At 46.4% G+C, this 16,685-nt stretch overlaps 1 protein-coding gene across 4 annotated transcripts in view; it reads right to left on the minus strand.

The window, feature by feature from the left end:
* Positions 1–4,768: 4,768 nt before the first annotated feature.
* The window catches only part of FUT10 (fucosyltransferase 10), a 47,403-nt gene continuing 35,486 nt past the window's right edge, over positions 4,769–16,685 (minus strand). For all 4 annotated transcript variants that reach the window (XM_055699592.1, XM_055699595.1, XM_027816192.2 and 1 more), the window contains 2 exons: positions 13,360–14,195; positions 4,769–10,205 (listed from right to left, as the gene is read on the minus strand). In XM_055699592.1, the coding sequence (XP_055555567.1) occupies positions 9,981–10,205; positions 13,360–14,195 (1,061 nt within the window). In that variant the 3' untranslated portion in view covers positions 4,769–9,980. The remainder of the gene's footprint in view (positions 10,206–13,359; positions 14,196–16,685) is intronic.

Here is a 16,685-nt window from a genome sequence, read left to right on the forward strand (position 1 = left end):
CAAGTGGTGCCTGAGAAAAGAGGGAGCATTGCTCATGGTCCTGGGCTCAGCATTCAGTGCCTTTTTTGGGAAGACACAGTTCTGCCTCTACTTTCCTCTCCACTAGCAGCCTGGCACTTGCTCCTGATCCCTCTGCTCAGCCCTCAAAGACGCAATGTTTACGTTCCATGGGGAAATGCTGCAAAATCCCATGTTGCACTGTGACAGTCTGAGTCACTTCTGTGCAGAGCCACAGGTGACAGAGGGAAAGAAGGCATCGTCAGAGGACTGAGATTTGACCTCACACTGCCAACAGCTCCCTCTGAGGAAATAGTGTAACACCTTTGACCCTGCAAACCTGCATATCTGGGCCAAGCAAAAAAACCCAACCAACCAATGAATTAAACAAACAAAACAACAAAAAAACCCACCAAAATAACAACAATCACATGCAAGAAATGTACTGTTTGGTCCCCTTACAGAGAAACTCAGGGTCTCAGAAGTGGACTTCCAAAGTAGCAAAGTATTCAGAAGTTTCCATTGCAGGTGTGGAATTGCGCAGCCTCCTTTCCAAAGAAGATGTCCTTAGCAAGGGCTACTCCAGCAGGACATCTGCTTGAGTCTACAAAGAGCCTGAAAAGAAGCTACCAAAGATAATATTCTCTGGCTCCTTAGGATCTGGCCACAGACAGAGGAAATGTCCTCAGGAAGCTGAGCCCCTCCACTCAAATGAGAAATGCCTTTCTGGTGGCCTTTCCGTGAGTACAGGTATGAGTACCTTTACACAGCAGCTCATGACAAGGTATAAAACAGGTGCAGTACAGCCTCTGGATGCTCTCCACTGATTCTAGAGTGGACTTCAAAGGCAAAATACTGCCCTCAAGAGTGAAGAGGCAAGGAGTCATCTCTCTAGCCTGACTTCACAGCCGTATCTACTTCTCCATAAGAGTAAAAATTTCTATAGCCCTGCAGCTTTCCATAGTGCCTAAATCACTGTTGCTGCTCCTATAGGAAAAACTCCGGATATCTCCCCTGTGACCTTACCAGCAGCTGCAGAGCTGTTTTCCTGACCAGCTAGGAATTTTTCACTCTAGAGCAGAGCCCTGGTGTCAGGTAGCAGGCATGCATTTTGGACAAGTGGGAGACAGGATGCTGGAACAGCTGTAGCATAGGGCACAGATATACCCCCAGTAACCCTGCCTAACAAAAGTGGTTGGCTCTGCAGCCACCACCATCCTCCCACCATGCCACCCAGCATAACAATTATTTACAGTCTTCTGTGTCCTGGTACTCCCACCAGCTCCCACACTATGGGCCAGTGTTCCAAGCATTAAAGAGCCCTTACCCTGAATTTACATTTATACTATTCTGATGATATACAGCAACTTCTGAGTAGGATTAAATGCCCTAGCAGTATGCACAGGGGTTTAGGATCCAGTGACTCATGATTCCTTCACGCTTTATTTTCTGTTACCAGGTTACTGGACAAATTTCCCTGTGCTGCTGGATGTAGCTTTAATTAGGTTTGATTAGCAGATCTACCACAGATGGCACAACCTGGGTCACAGCTGCACAAGTGAGTTTTGGTATTTGTGTGAACAAAGTAACATCGCTACATACAGAGGTGGCGACAATGTGTATGTATGTAGCCTCCTACCCAGTGCAGGGCTGGTGTGGCAGCAGTTTGCACCACACCTGGTGAGTTTCAACAGCCTTTCCTGTGGCAGTGGGAAAAGACTGATCATTTCATTAAAAAAGGATTCTTAAATATCCAGTAATAATAGCAAAGTGTGTGGACATCACTGTCCATCATCTCTGAGCTGGGCACACTCCAAAAAGGTGAGTTCTTCTTCAGGAGCATCTGCATCTATTTGTTTCCTTGATTCTCTAAACCTAGGTTTAGGTGATGTATTTAACAGCATTTCCTACCTTAATAACTACCACTGACCTCCTTGTGTAGGATGCAAGAGGTCTGTTTTTCCACATGCCAGCCACAAGCCGTATGGCAAAGTGTGTGACAGGGGTAACCCTGACTGCAACTGAACTACACACACTCTAGTCACAACAGCTCCTTGCCTTCACTTGCATGTTTCCAGCTCTGTGGTAATCTCAGTTTTCAACCTCTATGGTAGTGCAATATCCCTCATAACAGGAGTTGGCACTCCAGACAGACCATGTCACAGGGGTTGCAGACATGGCCACAGCTGACTCCTAAGCAGGATTACTTCCTTCTGATGCCATAGGCACCTGAGCAGCAACCCCGCCGCAGACAGGTTCACGTCAGCATGTCCAACCCAACTTGGCCTACCTGAAGAACAGCTCAAAGCTGTCTTCCAGAAGTTTTCAGGTGTGTTATCAGCAAGTTTAGCTCAGCCTTCACACCTCTTGGTCACTAACTTCTCTGCCTGTACCAAACAAACCCCAAAAAGCAATACCGATTTACTTCCAAGCCACCACTGACAGTCACAGCAATGAGGCTGTCCCTGGGGAGCATCTTTGCCTAGTAGGAGCCAGCACACAAAGTTGCTCTGCCTCTCCTGGGGGACTTCTCCCCTTCTTGGGCAAGCTGACCCTGCCAAAACAAGAGCAAGTCTTAATGCTGCATGCCATGGGGCATCTTAAAAACAGCTCTGTGGTGACAACCAGTGTCCTTTAGTGCATGGGGCTAGCTCCTCTGCCATACAGGCTATACCTCTCCAACCTCACCTCTTTCAATCCTCCCTTCATCTTCTTTCCCACTTTCTTCAGTGACCATCTCATCCCACCAGAAGAAGCACCCTGTCAGACAGGCTGACCTCCTGCAGGAGTCTGAGGAGCAGGGAAGGAGGTCTATCAATGAAAGGGGGCAGAACTTCCCTTTCCTTTGGACCTGCCCTGACTGTCACAGGTGGTGTTTCAAGCCTTTGCTTCCTATTTTTAAAGAGTGGAGCCCAGTGAGCAAGAAGCACTACTGAGCACAGAGAGGGACCCTCCCTCAGTGACAACGATCCCCACAAAGCTGTCTTGCACACCTGTCCCCATGCCTCGAGAGCCCAAAGGTCTGGGACCAGTTTCTCTGTGGGGGCCACTCATTTGAAGCAGAGCAAGGCTTTTCAGCAAGCCAGAAGTGCCGTCGCTCTGTCACACCACCCTCTGAGTGACCCACAACTTGCAGTGAGAGTCAAGATGTCCCTGTGGCTGCTGCCTGCTGCCTGGATTCCTGGTCAGGCTTTGGCTGTGGGCTTTGACTCTAGTCATTAGGTCAGACAGCCTAATTCTGACCTCTCAGACAGAAGAAGAATGGGTTTCCTTTAATTCTACGATGAAGCTTTTTTAGGCAATGAAGGGGCCTTTTCTGATGAGAGTTTGAATCTACTTCCATTATTACAGGGGAGTTTGTGTGTACTGCTCCCATCCCTGGAATGGATCTTTTTGGGTTTCTCTGGTCTTTCCACAAAATACACAGCATGGGGGAGAAAGGATGTGTTTTTGCTGACTCCGGGAAAATGGCAAACAACCAAATGCATCAGTCAGGAACAGTGAGTAATAGCTTTAAATGCACACAACTGTTAGCAGCACATTTTAGTGCATTAATAATTTACACTCCACGGAAAGTTTAATTTATGCAAAGTGAGAGTTTTGTGGCATAGTTACAAAAGGCACACATGATCCTGGAGATAACAGATCTATAGTGAGTCTATGATTCCTCCTGGGGAGCTATACCTTGACTGCAAAGTCTCTTGGGTTTGTCACAGGTCTTGCTGGACGGTTTGTACAGTGCCTTTCTCAACACGCCAACAGCTGGGACAGGAGTGCAGTACAAAAGCTTTTCTTCATCCATAAAGAAGAAAGGTATTCTTGAGGCCTACCCATGCTAAAGAAACACCTGGAACTGCAAAACATGCACACCAAAACATTCAGAAAGATTGCCAGCAAAGGGGAAAAGAATACAATTATCTTCCAAGTCTCATGACCCTGGAAGGCTTGCTGGATTGTTGCTGATGCACTGTCACTTCCATCTCCAGGCTGTAGCTGCTGCACCTCTAACTGCCTCCTGGGACCCTGCCCTGCCCTGCGGATTGCAGCAGCCAGTGTCCACCAGAGGTCCAAGGAGACACACCCCCCCATCCAAAAGACACTTGCTGTTTGGCCAGAAGGAGCCAGGCAGCACACAGCACTGAAAGGGAGATTGACAAAGCTGCCAAGCAGCCCTGAAGCCTGCAGCAAAGCCCACCAAACAGCAATGGCTTTGCTTAATCTTCCCCAGACCTGCTGCACCTAGCATGTTTTAGTCTTCTGAGCCTACTGCCCCACTTACTCCTCCTAGCCTGGGGAGCGTGGGACCACAGGCCTGCATACACAGGTGACCCAGAGCCCAAGAAAGGTGGCACTCAGAGCCCAGGAAGGTTGCTCTGTCTGAAGCCATCAAAAAGCAACATACAGCCTCCTGCTGTTTAATGGGGGGGGTTGCGTATAGAAGACTAACAGAGTGGCAAGTCAAATGCCCCACAGGTTAGAGATGCCAGGTGTTTCCCCTGTGCCTGGGCAGAAGGATACTGCTTCTGGCTACATCTCTTTCAATGGTCCTTTTCCAGGTTCTCACCTCACTCCAGGTTCAGGATGGACAGCAAGTGAAAGGAAGCAGGAGGAGAAGGTAAGTAATTTGTGTGTGTGTGTGTCTGTGTCTGTGGTTTTGGGATGGGACTGAGAATCCAAAGTGGACTTGGTTTCATTGGCTTGGTGGTGCCCCAACTTCCCATAATATTTCAGCACAAACCCCCAGTTTTTAAAAAGACCAGTTACACAACTGTTCTGCACTCTGCTTTATTTTGCAACCTTAGCAATCTTCAGGGACTTTTTTCCCTGCAGAATATATGTACATATATTAAACAAGAATGCTTTCAAGACATTTGATTGATTAGATGCAAAATAGCTGTCTCCATGACCTATCTTTTTCCAAAGCCAGGGAGTTAAGAGATCAGCAAATGGCTGCAGGTTTTTAATAATTAATTCATTAACCCTGAATCTAAAAGACACACTAAAAACAAGGTCTGCACATGAGGGTTCTGTAACAATAGTTTAAAAAGACTTAGGGGGGAATATCAGACAAGCAAGACACAGCAGCACACCACTCCACACTACCTGGCCTTCCATCCTTGCTGCTGCTGGAGAAAGTGCTCCTGTGAAAAGCAATTCAGACAAGCTTTCCTTTTCCGTTAATTACACAAAAAGCGCCTGGCTTTAACCTCTCTTAACTGCCTGAGCAGTCTCCACAGAGCTGTGCAGTGCGTGGTTCTACTCTGCTGGCCATATGAAACCTCCCCACCCCTCATCTCATGCATACACAGCAGTGACATGCTTTTCTACAGAAGCACACAGCCACCCTCACTGTATTTCATGTCAGCCTACAGCCGTGCTGCTGACAAAGCAGAACATCACGTGCTTTGCAAATGTTTGTTACCAGCGTTGAGATCTTCAGCTTTCCTTAATGCCTTCCACAAGCAAGTGTTTGGCTTTGTTTCTCTGTAAAATGCTGAAAGCGGTAGGAAACCTAGGATCTGACCTCTGAAGCCCACAACGCACAGTTGTGCACCCACAGCATAGGATCGAGGCTTGTCTTGCATTGAAGTGAACACAGTCAAAGTCCTCCTTACATTTCTTTTCTTTAACCACTTCCCCAGTCATTGGCTTGCTGTTCATTTTCTGGGGTAAATACTGCATTGTGACACTAATGTATGCCGAGCACAGCAACCTCATATGATCTGCTTCCACCTGTGCTAACACCCCCACCCCACCAGGCCCTCCTAAAGAAAATGAAGCAAGACAAGTGTGTTTTGAAGCAAACAAATATGCAAAAATGAAACAGTCTGGGATAAATGGATCAAGTGGCCAGAGGAGGAATGAAATTTTGAACCTGAAGTCTGTGCACACTGGGGAACAAAGTGATGTACCAGGAGAGCTGCCATCACTGGAGTGATGCAGGAAGGCAAGGAGGAGGCAGGGCATGGCAGGTGCAGGACAGCCCAACTGCACAGCACTCTGCCATGACACAGGGGATGTGGCTGTCGAGGGTTTGCGGGTACAGTCAGGGAATGGGCCAACACCAGGGGTCGGGTGGGGGCATCTGCTGTGGACCAGCTCACCAAGACATGAAGCAACTCTTAGACAGTTGGAGGAAGCCTCGTGATGGCAGGGCCAGATATTGCCAGGGGACTTTTCCCATCAGCAATACCTTCTGGAAGGGCCCCTGACTGGCACAAAAAGTCCGCTGGGAGTGGAGCCAATTGTGCAGCATCCCCACAGGGGTGGAGAGGATGTTGCACCACAGGCTAGGCATGCAGGCAGGGCAGGCGTGGTGACAGACAGCAGGGCCAGCCACAGTTCAGCAATTGCCCAGCAGGTTCACAGGGACGAAGAAGGTCAGGATTGAGACAGAAGTCCAGAACATTGGTCAGAGTCAGCACCGTGGCCAGTCAGAACATGGCACAGCACAGCACAGACAAGGATCAAGACCTCAAAAGTAGCCCTGGTGTGACAGGGGAGGCCCCAGGTGAGGCTTCTGCCAGCTCCTTCTCACACTCACCTTAGTGGCTTCCCTGCAGCCTGATCCCAGGTATCACTGCACTGGTTAAGAGATGGCCTCAGGGACAGGCAGCCAGAACCCAAGGAGGACAGGAGGAGGATCAGGCCTCTGACACAGCAAAAATAAAGTGGAGAAGTGTGAGCAGACATTTGCAGTGAAAAAACAACCCCCTTGTGTTTTGTTTCCCTACACAACCAGATGCCATGGAGGATGGGAGGCACAAGGGCACAGGTATGTCAGGGGGAGCTGGTGGAAGGTAGTGAAAATAGAGAGGCCAGGGGATTGTAGTAAGAAGGATAAAAGCAACTCCTGTTCTCCTTTTTCCATGCCCCAGTCCTGATTTTCCTCGAGGAAAAATCAGGGAGAGGAAGAAGGAGGACCATGTCCATGGCTGGCCTCCAGAGCCTATTTCCCCAGGCTCTTCCAGCCCCATCAGCACTGCTGCAAATTCCCAGAGACACCTCCAAGCTGAACACAGGCATCTTCTGAAGGGGCAGACTGATCCTAAGGTTTTGTATTTCAGATGCAAATGCCATTGCAGGCTCAGAGGCCACTAATACGTATGAATTCCAGCAGAGCTGATAGATATGGGTTCAGAGGAATAAATGCAAGCCCTGTATGAGCTGTCTACGTTATAACCCACAACAGAGGAAATCAGAACAGCTTGTTACCACTATGCAAGAGGTTAGGAAGCATGCATTTACTCATCCAGAATCAGCTCTTGTTGCTGGAAATACAGAAATTTTCTCAACTGTTTTGCTATTGTCTTTCTAAGGCAAAAAGAAAACAAAAAAGAAAGGGCTGTGCCATCCAGGATATACATAAGCCTGCCAAACAAACTGGATTCCTCTCTTGGCTAGAATTACAAACCTGTACACGGCAGGAAGGCTAGTACATCAACTAACAACAACAACAAGAGAGGCTCGTCAACTGCTTCTGCTTATTCCTTTCCGGAGCAGTAGGGGGAGAAGAGAGATCAACTTAAAAGTTCACGACGGTCAGTCTTTCTTACACTTTATTAGACTGCACAAAATCTTGCCATAAGTCTCCCAGAGTATTGTTCACTAAGACTTCCTCCACCCAAAACAGGAGAAAAGGCTCTAGAGGGTGATTAAATACCAAGAGGCCAAATTTAGGTTGCTCTGGACTCTAGCCTGTGGGAGCCAGGAGCTTAATGTTCTAGAAAGGATGCATTGTGAGAAGATCTTGTAAGGCTGAGTGACAACTAGAGCACTTCAGCCAGCTGCTTTGGGGACTCATCTTTCTACTGTGTATAGCAGTGGATGAAGATGTTACTTCTGAAACACCTGCTGCTGACCACTTGAAATTTCAGAATGTGGGTTGTAAACCAGTTACTTCAATCTTCCTTTCCCTCCTGCTCCACCAAAGTAAAATGAAGGATAATAACATGCCATAAACTGAGATAAATATGCCTCATCCCTTTGGATATCACTCTACCAGATTGCTCAGGAAGCTCAGGATCTGACAGATTCCACCCTGGAATCAAAATAAAAAAAAAATCTTCAGTTGTGCAGCTCCTGAGGTCTTCAAACAACACGGCTTGAGATTTTTGCCAAAGGAGGCAGCAGAATATCACCAAGAAAAAGAGGCAGTCTTCCATGCTGCAGTTATTAAGTGCCATCCTGGGGCAACAGGTGGGGATTCAGCAGTTCCCTTTGCAAATGTTGGGTTTATGTCCAGCTCTCAATTCCGTTTTGGTAAAGCCTGTAAGTCTAGTGTTAATGCCACTTTCTGGAAGGGTTTCATTTGTGGAGCTTAGTTATCATTTGCACTGTAGACCACTGGGGAAATAGCTTAAGACATGTCCAAGAGATGCTGTGTGCCACACTGGCGAAACACTAGTGGTGAGATATTTCAGTGGGACTGTTTTGCTTAATCAAAACTAAGTATGTGCTCATAGAGGCAATGACCAATACTACGTGGTTTATGGCCACAAAACTGCTCTTTCTCTTGCTAAACTTAAAAGTAATAAAAAAATTCACCATCTATTTGGTGAGAAAATTACTGGTGAGAAAACTTTTCCAAGGTAAGTAAATTTTGCAGCTGAATTTCGTTGTGTAAATGCTATTCACATCCTTCCCCATGGCTACTAATTCATAAAACAGCCAGATGGTTGACAGCAGTCTTAAAATAGCCTACTACAAGGAACAATTGCATGGAAATTATCAGACAGGTGAAAATCTGCCTTTCCAGCCATGTGAAGAACTCCATATTAGTAGTTATAACTGCCTGTGTATCTGCACATACATGGGCATGTGTATGAATGACAGTCTCTCGTCCTAATAGTTCCACCCAAATAATGCCATTTGGTGGACCCTGTGGAAGTTGACTCCTCCATAGACTGAGGATGCAAGATTTTGGGATGAGAACTGCAACAATCTGCAAGCCAGGCAAAGGTTGTGCCCTTTGGCAAGTGATGACCAGGATCACCAAGTTTTTTCTTTGTCAGTCAAAGTAAATTAGGGTTTTCTGTGTTGAAATAGGAAGGGTGCTTGCCTACCGCTCCTTGTGCCTATTGAAGACTCTTCAGCATCAGTGGACCCTCCATTTTATCCCTGCCCTTTCAAGCATGTAATTCCCTGTTCACACATGGTCCATCCATAACACTAGTCCACCATCAGAAAGGCAAGAAGGTAAATCAGATTAAGGCCAGTCCCACTTCTGGGGAGTGGAGATATTCATGTGCTATGCTTATTTTTAGCAAAAGATGGTGGGTAAGTCTGAGCCAGCACGTTTTTCATTCAATCTGTCCCTGGACACTAACAGATGGTGCTTTCTTGTGCCAAGCACTAATGCACTTTACATTGGCACTCGTGTCAGGACACAAAGCCTGCCAAGTCCCTGCTAAATCTGCTGATGCCAGGAAAATTGATAATAAACAGCTAGCCAGGGACACAGTCCCAAGGTTTTCCACTACCTCCAAAGCAGTACAGAAGCTGTACCAGTGCAATGGTGTCAGCTGCTCTCCAGCTCATGACTATCAATGCAGCAAAGGAGGGTCGTCGAGCACTGGGGAAAAAAGGGTCCTGAGGCTATCGACATAGCTGCATACTTAAAGATGGAGGGAGATCCATCTGTTTCATGGGAATTAGCTGTGCGCTTAAAACAGGGCTTTGAGAACCTTGACTTGTGCGTTAATGCTCAAACATCTGAGCTAATGACAATTAATATAAATGTACATATTACTGAACATATATATATATACACACACTCACACATATATATACACACATATCACCTGATAGGGTGATTCTATTGTTTAGCCTTCCTTAGTACCCCTTGAGTACTGAACAGACTACATTCAGTCTTACAGGTCTACTTCCTGTGGCTACCAATCCCACATATGATAAGGTGACCTACAAAAGAAAATTCTACAGACTCCTCTGAGGAGCTCACACTGTTGTGCAGGTGATTGTGTTCATTCTTTGAATACAAGCATCCAAAATTCTTGAGCTGTAAAATTCCTGTTCCTTTCCACCAGATGCCTCAGCGCCCAGGCTTCTTTCTTAGATTGCTCAAAGCTTGGTATCCACATCTCTTGGAGAGAAGTCCAACCAGGGTCTGAAGATGAGAACCTGAAAGCCTCTGGTTTGGGGCAGCTCAGATGGTTAATCTGAGCATTCCATCTCTGGGGCAGCCATCCCTGGCAATGGAGAGAAAATAAAAGGGGTTATTCAGGGATGCTGGCAGACAGAGAAGAAAGCTGCTATGCCATTAGTAAACTATCAAAGCATGTCAATGGCATTTTCCTTCCCGCTACAGGCTCTAGCCATGTCCCTGTGGGTGTCAGAAGGGAAGCTCCCTCCAGTGTCTGGGATGAGGCCAGTTACGCTGACAAAAGCCTGAATCTCAGATCAGGTTTGGCTGCGAATGAGCAGCACCAGCCCACCCAAAATGAAATGCTAATGCAAGGAGTTCTATTTCCATCATATTATTCTGTTTTCATCTTAAATACGCACACACTTAATGAGATAATTTTTTTAGGAGAAAAAACAAGGGATGCATAGACCAGGAGACCAAACTCGTCTTCATAATCTTCTTGACTAGAGAGCCACAAAAGCATGTGGAAGGGGTATCTGTATCTAACCTACTCTACACCTTTCCATGGTTGTATTCCTAACTCAAAGAGAGGACATCTGTCCAGATTTGCACCAGACTCAAACAGAAAAGCCTAGTTAAATGTATTAGCAGTTTGCTTTCCCCAGCACTTCAGCTCACCTTAGCAACTTCAAATGCTTTCTTCATCTCCCTGCTACTGGCTGACCATATGGTGTATTGCTCAGACTCTGACCAGCTGAAAGATGGCCTAATGGATATAGGACAGCTGTAGGATACTAGAGCCACTGACCAGTTTCATTACTGGAAAGGTGTTTTTTTTATTCATGCTGATAACTGAGCTCATGGAGAGTTTAAAAAATGGCTACTGACTCTTGGTATGTAAACCTGGAAACCTTATAGGAACGTAGCAATTAAAATGAGTATCCACCAGTTCAGAAATGTATGTGGTGAGAGCTTTTAGCTTCAGTTTAATTCCAAGTAATGCTCTGTTTATACCAGCCAAATCACAGAATCACAGAATGGTCAGGGTTGGAAGGGACCTCTGGAGACCATCTAGTCCAAACCCCTGCTAAAGCAGGTTCACCTAGGGCAGGTTGCACAGAACTGTGTCCAGGTTGTTTTTTAGTATCTCCACAACAAGCAGGCTCCACAACCTCTCTGGGCAGCCTGTTCCAGTGCCCTGTCACACTCAAAGTACTGAATTTTTTCCTCATATTCAGAAGGAACTTCTTGTGTTTCAGTTTGTCCCTGCTGCCCCTTGTCCTGTCACTGGTCACCACTGAAAAGAGCCTGGCCCTGTCCTCTTGACATTCACCCTTAAGATATCTGTAGACATTGATAAGATCCCCCCTCAGTCTTCCCTTCTCCAGGCTAAACAGGCCCAGCTCTCTCAGCCTTTCCTCACAAGGGAGATGCTCCAGTCCCCTCATCATCTTCACAGCCCTCTGCTGGACCCTCTCCAGCAGTTCCCTGTCTCTCTCGAACTGGGGAGCCCAGCACTGGACACAGCACTCCCGATGTGACCTCACCAGGGCAGAGCAGAGGGGGAGGATCACCTCCCTATACCTGCCGGCTACACTCTTCCTAATGTACCCTAGGGTCCCATGGGCCTTGGCCACCAGGGCACACCGCTGGCTCTTGGACAACTTGCTGTCCACCAGCACTCCCAGGTCCTTCCCCGCAGAGCTGCCTTCCAGCAGGTCATCCCCAGCCTGTGCTGGTGCCTGGGGCTGTCCCTTCCCAGGTGCAGGGCCTTACACTTGCCTTTGCTGGACTTCATGAGGTCCCTCTCCACCCAGCTCTCTGGCCTGTCCAGGTCTCGCTGAATGGCAGCGCAGCTTTCTGGTGTGTCAGCCACTGCTCCCAGTTTGTATCATCAGCAAACTTGCTGAGGGTACACTCGGTCCCTTCATCCAGGTCACTGATGAGTCAGGTGAGCCAAACCAGACCCAGCACTGACCCCTGGGGAACACCGCAAGCTACGAGGCTCCAGCTGGACTCTGCACCACGGATCCCAACCCTCTGAGCTCTGCCATTCAGCCAGTTCTCAATCCACCTCACTGTCCACCACCCAACCCACACTGCCTGAGCTCACCTATGAGGATGTTGTGGGAGACAGTGTCAAAAGCCTTGCTGAGGTCAAGGTAGACAACATCCACTGCATTCCTCTCATCTACCCAGCTGGTCATTCCACCACAGAAGGCTGGTCAGGCATGATTTCCCCTTAGTGAATCCATGTTGACTACTGATAACCTTCTTTTCCTTTACATGCTTAGAGATGACATCCAGGATGAGCTGTTCCGTCACCTTTCGACAGGTGGAGGTGAGGCTGACTGCCCTGTAGTTTCCTGGGTCCTCCTTCTTGCCCTTTTTGAAGCCTGGAGTGACATCAGCTTTCCTCCACAGTTAGTAGCCTCAGGAGACTGAACAGCTCATGGTGCCTTTGAAATGGCCTTCTGGTGTCATGTCTGGCACCCTTGCAAGACTGCTGGGATCTCAGTGCTGGGCTTCCTGGTAAGACAGCCATTTCTAGCTAGTCTCTATCAGCATAATTTCAAGAGAATTAGACTGGGAGGAACAGGTCCAGTTCTGCTCACAAATGCACAACCTCAATGTTGTGCAAAAAAGGTGCAAACATCAATGTTTCAATGTTTAGTCACCAAGTGTGGCCACAGGCACTGGCATGTTGTCACTACAGGTTTGAATGTACCCAAACACATATGTAGACCCAGACAGTCATAGAGTATTTAAGTCAGGAGGGACCTCCAGGGATCATCTAGTCGAGTTGCCTCTTCCAAACAGGTCTAATCATATCTAATTGCCTAGGGCAGCACTGAGTTGAGTCTTAAGACATCTCCAAGGACAGAGATCCCACAACCCCTCTGGGCAACCTGTTGCCAACTGTTCCAGGTCATCTAAAGCATGTCAGCAAGTTAGGCTACTTTCTGTAGCCTGATAAAAACCTTCTCCCTGAATAAATCAAGCGTTCTGCTGAAATGACTACCAGCTCAACAGTCAATGTGTATGAGCTCAAGCACTGCAGCAGCATGAGGAACATGCTCTGGCTGAGCAGCTGTATCTTCTGCCAACACCTTTTGACAGGGAATGCACAACCCAGTGGCACCAATACCAGTGGTTGTAGGCTGCCCAGAAATCTGGTAACCAAACCTCCTGGGACAAATCTGAGCCTAGTGCCATTTTAAAGCCTCTCTGAGACACAAGGACAAAGACACACGTACCTTTTCTTCCCTTCTGATATTTTCCCACACTCTGTTACACACCATGCACTCAAAGGCATCTATGTAATTGTCCTGGGTGACATCTTGCACTCCCCACTTGCGTTCCTTCATTGCTGTAAGCAGTCTTGGGTTGGAAATGTCCCCTTTCAGCTTCCATTGTAGGTAGGACTCATATTCTTGATCGTTTGTATCCAGTGTTTTGATATAGTGGGCCAGATCCCGAGGGTGTGAAAAACTGGATACCAGGATTGCGCTCCTGTTACTAGGAAGCCAGTCTACAATGCTGGGAGACCCAAAGTATACTGGTACCACTCCCAACTTCAGCGGCCGCCAGAGTTTTTCAGTGATGTAATCTTCACAGATAGCATTTTCAAAAGCAAGAATGAACTTGTACTGTGCCAGTATTTTAGAGAAATTCCCATCATCCATGGCAGTTGGACTTCTGAGATGCTGGGGAAGGTCTCTGTTATGCAGACATTCCCCGTAAGAGTCTACTTCAATGTGGCACATTAGCTCACGCACATAGCTGTCCCGATCAGAAGGAGGGTTGCAGTCAGACTGCACATATACAAGTGGTGCAAGCCTCTTCCTCAGGCTGTTCTTCATCTGCACTGGGATCATGTACCTCAATGACTTCAGAACCTCTACACCCTCAAGGTACTGAGTGGTCAGCGGTAGGTGGGAATGGCGGCTAAAGGTTGCAGTGTGGTTGAACAAGGTGATGGTCGGTTCATGGAAGAGTTTGTAGTTGTTTTTTGGTGACTCTTCATGGAAAAGGGCCCAATCATGATAGTCTTTACGAGGGAGGGGTAGACTGTCTATACTCAAGTCAGTACCTAGACAAAAGCAGATTGTGTTTAGCCTACGCCTATCTATCATGCAACACTAACTACAATAACACAGAAGTCTAGTTTTAATTTAGTACCAACCCTACAACCATTGCATTTATGACATTATAAGGCATTATTGCAAAGAGAGCAATTCATGCAAAGACAGAGGAGTGTTACAACAGATAAAACTGAATTTTGGCAGCACAAGAATCTAGAGAATAGGGATCAGGAGTTAATATGAGAAATGGTTTACTTTCAGGTTGCATCAGTTTAAAGGCCTCTCATTCCAAAGGCTCACCAGGAATTCTAAATTTTAATGTACTGCAATGAGACTAATAAGATGCTTAATAATCCCCTGGTTCTGTAAATAGGGGAACAGATGGTATTGTCTCTATCTGTGATGTGAGGGAAATGGCTACTGCAGGGTTCAATTTCACTCTAGTAGCAAAACAACAAAAAGGATGCTAAAATATTGGATAGGGTTAAGGAGAAAAATTACAAGAATGACTTCAAGTCTTGGGAAGACATCGGACTATAGAGACTTTGGAAGGCCATCTATTTAGTTTATCAAAGAGAGAATTAAGAGGTAAAGTATCACAGCTGCCTACCAGATACACAAAGAAGTAGCTTCTGTCAGAAGAACGAATGCCAATAGTAGAAAAATGATCATGTCTGAACTCTAAAAACAGACCACTACAGCTGCTTGCACCTCCCTGCAAGGAAAGGGAGCCTCCAGAACCACTTAGGAAAGCTGTGGTGGAAGCTTTAGTACAAATCTAGAAGCCTTTTCTCAAAGGCTGGTCTGTGCAAAACTGAATTCAAAATATGAGCTCATGAACCTGACCCTTGCTCACCTTTTATTACTGCTGAGCTACGCTCACAAGACTAGCCTTATTGCAGATTAAACGAAAAGCTGGTGAATCTCTGTCAAGATGCTTCCTCACTGTCTTATAATTGTATCTGGTTTTTACTTAAGTACAAGCACTGAATATACAAAACTTTTAACTGGTATTGTCAAGCAAAGGAGGTTCATAAACTGAAACAGTGATCAGCTGGTTTAGAAAACATCACAGATCCCTTCATTTTGGACAACATATTCTACCGTCCCAGTCACACTCATAAGTTTTCACTTTCTGCTCTACCCTTGACCTCAAACTACTGACAGGAAAAAAGAGGCGCTAGCAGAAGTCTAACACAGAATTTTGATATAAAACTAATATATAAAGAAAGGGGGGAAAAATGTCCAGTCTTTGTGGCTGCACAAGCTTGCCAAGGTGACTCCAAGGGTGACCTTATAACTGCTGCAGTGAATACAGGTGTTAGCTCTCAGTAACATAAAAACCTCCTATAGAGCAAGACCCTTCAAGAGTACCAGGTGGGTTTTTTAAAGGCTGCTAGGTATGTGACCTTCCATTTTCCACTGAAGGGTGGTCCCAAGCCCTCAACACTAAAAGGATGAAGGGCTGTGCCACCCACTGAAAAATGCTATTTGCTGCCTCTGTTTTTGATGTGTTTGTTATAGGGATACAAGAAGGTGAGGAAAACTGAAAGTCAATCAAATTCTCACAGGGAAGCTTATAAGGTCCATCTGGTTTTGAAAACACTTTGTTCTAAGTGATGCCCAGAAGAGAAGCAGCAGTGCGTACAGACAATAATGAAACACTTTTAATTGAAACCATAGCATAGCTCTGCCACTCACAAGGGTGCTCTCTCTTCAAAGTAGTATTGCAGGGAAGAGGGAAGGGCAGTGCAGGAAAGAATGAGACAAGGAAAGGGATAAGAGAGAGACAAAAATCTAACCTGTAAAACTTACTAAACAAGGACAGAATTAGGCAAACAGAAACAAAGAAAAATGTACTATAGATCACAGCACATCAGAATGACTGATTCTAATATCGCACTTAATCAATCTCAGTCCAGCAAGAAGACAAAAAGCTTTTAAGGAATAAAGGGGAGGTAACATCAGCATGTTCCCCACACCATAAGATGAAGGAAACAAAAGAGGTTTATGAGGGGATAAAGCACAACATGACTAAAATTATGAGCAATTTCAACTTCCAAACTATTAATTAGGAAATCTTAGATATGTGGCAAAGTGCAGAAGGGAAAGACAGATGCTGTCAGGAGAAGTTCTGCAGCTTAGGAGACATCTTTCATTCAGGATTCATACTCCAAGGACTCAACACTCCAGCACAGAAAAGTTGGACATCCTCCTCCCTTAGGAACAACATCCCTGAGGCTCTGACAACATAGCATCAGATCCAACTCATGCTGACTCAGTTGCATTGATAGCTCAGGCTACACACAAAACTCTGTGAAGTATGTGACACTGGAAAGGTGGAGCTGAGAACCCCTCCCAAAAGCAGAGACAAAATCTAGCAAAGTGGATGCCACATCTCACTTCCAGACAGGAGATGGTGGCACTTGACAAAGTAATCACCTACAGCTAAGGGCTTCCCAGGCCAGCCAGGACAGTAAGTCAGGACAAGCCACAGA

Source organism: Falco cherrug, chromosome Z (assembly GCF_023634085.1).
Source record: "Falco cherrug isolate bFalChe1 chromosome Z, bFalChe1.pri, whole genome shotgun sequence".
NCBI lineage: Eukaryota > Metazoa > Chordata > Aves > Falconiformes > Falconidae > Falco > Falco cherrug.